At 36.3% G+C, this 2,554-nt stretch overlaps 1 protein-coding gene across 1 annotated transcript in view; it reads left to right on the forward strand.

The window, feature by feature from the left end:
- The window catches only part of LOC119588684 (T-complex protein 1 subunit gamma-like), a gene marked incomplete at its 5' end in the record, with an annotated part of 9,202 nt that extends 6,971 nt beyond the window's left edge, over window positions 1–2,231 (forward strand). Inside the window, 5 exon segments of the mRNA XM_037937320.1 lie at window positions 470–733; window positions 921–1,193; window positions 1,433–1,627; window positions 1,745–1,810; window positions 1,812–2,231. Coding sequence (XP_037793248.1) covers window positions 470–733; window positions 921–1,193; window positions 1,433–1,627; window positions 1,745–1,810; window positions 1,812–1,856 — 843 coding nt within the window.
- Window positions 2,232–2,554: the final 323 nt, after the last annotated feature.

Here is a 2,554-nt window from a genome sequence, read left to right on the forward strand (position 1 = left end):
CAGATCCAGTGGGTTAATATGTAAAGTGATTAGTTAAACATGCTAAAAGCAGTCATATATTTGTGTGTATCTTTGTGAATATTTGATTTTTTATGTATTTATTCATAGATGAAAAATTTGAATGATTAGCTCAGGTTAGCTGATAATGTTCATATTACTGTCCTTTTATTTACTCTAAATTTGTTCAATTTGCAGTCAGATATGCTTTTCTCTGTTATTATGTTAAAGATTGGCAATATCCACTGAATGTGAATGGTTTCTGAGCATTAGCATTTTAGAAAGGATTAAATAAAATAAAAAATTAAAGGGATTCCAATCCAGATGAAGTTGAAAATTATATGTTGAAATGTAATGTATTTATTACTATTTCAATTTTTACTGGTATGAAAAGGATTATGCATATCTTCAAAGATGATTCTGGGTAAAGTAAATTTTTATTTAGTAATCATGAACTTCATTTACCCAACAGATGTTAGAGATTGAAGAAGAACATGTCAAGTCTATGTGTGCCGACTTGATTGCTCTCCAGCCTGATCTAGTTATCACAGAGAAGGGTGTTTCTGACTTGGCCCAGCACTACCTCGTCAAAGCAGGCATCACCTGCATCAGAAGAGTAAAGAAGTCTGACAACAACAGACTTGCCAGGGCTTGTGGTGCAACTATTGCTAACCGCACTGAAGAATTGAAAGAGGAAGATGTTGGTACTGGTGCAGGATTGTTTGAAATTAAGAAGGTGAGGCATGTTTTTTAATCTTAGTAGATGATAATGGCTTTCCCATGCACCAAGACTCAATATGTTTAATCTATCATTAATCACATTATTTGTGTTTTTTGCTTAAAAGCACATTCTGAAGAACAGTGAAAGTACTCATAATAGTAACATGCTACATTATATATATATTCATTTCTATTTTTCTCAGATTGGAGATGACTACTTCACATTCATCACTGAGTGCAAAGACCCTAAAGCCTGCACAATCCTTCTTCGTGGACCAAGCAAGGACATTCTCAATGAGGTTGAGCGCAATCTTCACGATGCTTTGGGCGTGGCTCGTAACCTTGTCCTGGAGCCATACCTTGTTCCTGGTGGCGGAGCAGTTGAGATGGCTGTATCCCACACTCTGCAAGAGAAGGCAAAAACTGTTTCAGGAGTTAAGCAGTGGCCATACACTGCTCTTGGACAGGCTCTTGAGGTATATTTTTTTAGCAAGATCAACATTATCATTTTGTTTGATCAGGAGGAATCTTAAATTGGCTTGTTTCTACGTAGACTGTTAAGCTCTTTTTCATCTTCTTTTCTTATATTCTTATTTTGAAATACTTCTTTATCATCACTTAAATATCACTGTTTTATACATAAATTTTTTATTAACCATTGCACAAATGAAACCAGTAGACTAAAAAGCAATTGTAATTATTTTGTTTTCCACAGGTTATCCCTCGCACTTTGGCACAGAACTGTGGTGCAAATATCATCCGATTGTTAACAGCCCTGAGAGCCAAGCACGCCAGTGGTGAGACCTTCTGGGGAGTAAATGGCGAGTCTGGTGAACTCTCAGACATGAGAAAATTGAAAATCTGGGAACCTCTTGCTGTCAAGCTCCAAGTTTTCAAGACTTCTGTAGAGGTAAACCGAATTAAATTTTATAAACCATATCAGTTTTCAAGTAGTGTACAGATCTAAGTTGCCACTTGTTATCATTAGTATTCATTCAGTTTCTCACATAATCCATAAATCTTTCAGACTGCTGTCTTGCTTTTGAGGATTGACGACATTGTCTCAGGATCCAAGAAGAAGAATGAGGATGCTGGGCCCTCAGGGGGAAATGCCAATGGACGAAGGAGGAATGGCATAAGCGAAGAGAATTCCTCTCGGTTAATTATAATGTGAACAAAAGAAAAACCCTAATTCGGTTGTGTCTGGTTTTCCTTTTTACAAGTTTCAACAGAAATCAAACTTGGAAGTGCTAATACAGCAAGTGCTGATCTCTGCTACCCTAACTTAACTATGACTCGGACACGGCTGCTACCTCCTCACCACTGTTCTTGCCTAGTGCGTTTGTAATCTTAACATGATGGATCTCCTTTGATGGCCTTTTCATCTGCATCGGTAAACTTAACGTGATTCATGTCACTTGCACACCATTTCTAACCAGTCGAAAGACACCAGTGATAGAGCTTCTTTAAAAAAGCAGAAATACTGAAAAAAAAATAAAAATTTCTATCGCCAATTTTGTTTTGATATCCAAGATGATAAAAAAATAGAAGACCCTTAATATAATCAAGTTATAGAAAACTTAAAACAAGTAATCTATGAAAATTAAAAAAACTGAATTATCTAGTGTAAAATGAAAATTTGTAAACAAAAATTTACAGACCGACTAAGGTTATGCCTCTCACCTTTGCTCTCGATCGATATATAGAGAGATATACTCACCTGAATACTGATATAAGATCGCCTTTTCTGAACTCGGTAATCCTCCTAAACCCGAAGAGAGATGAACAAAGTGTTCATACCAGTGGGTATTGCAGGAAGCCAGTGAAGAAAATCCCA

The sequence above is a fragment of the Penaeus monodon genome, chromosome 24 (assembly GCF_015228065.2).
Source record: "Penaeus monodon isolate SGIC_2016 chromosome 24, NSTDA_Pmon_1, whole genome shotgun sequence".
NCBI classification, from domain to species: domain Eukaryota; kingdom Metazoa; phylum Arthropoda; class Malacostraca; order Decapoda; family Penaeidae; genus Penaeus; species Penaeus monodon.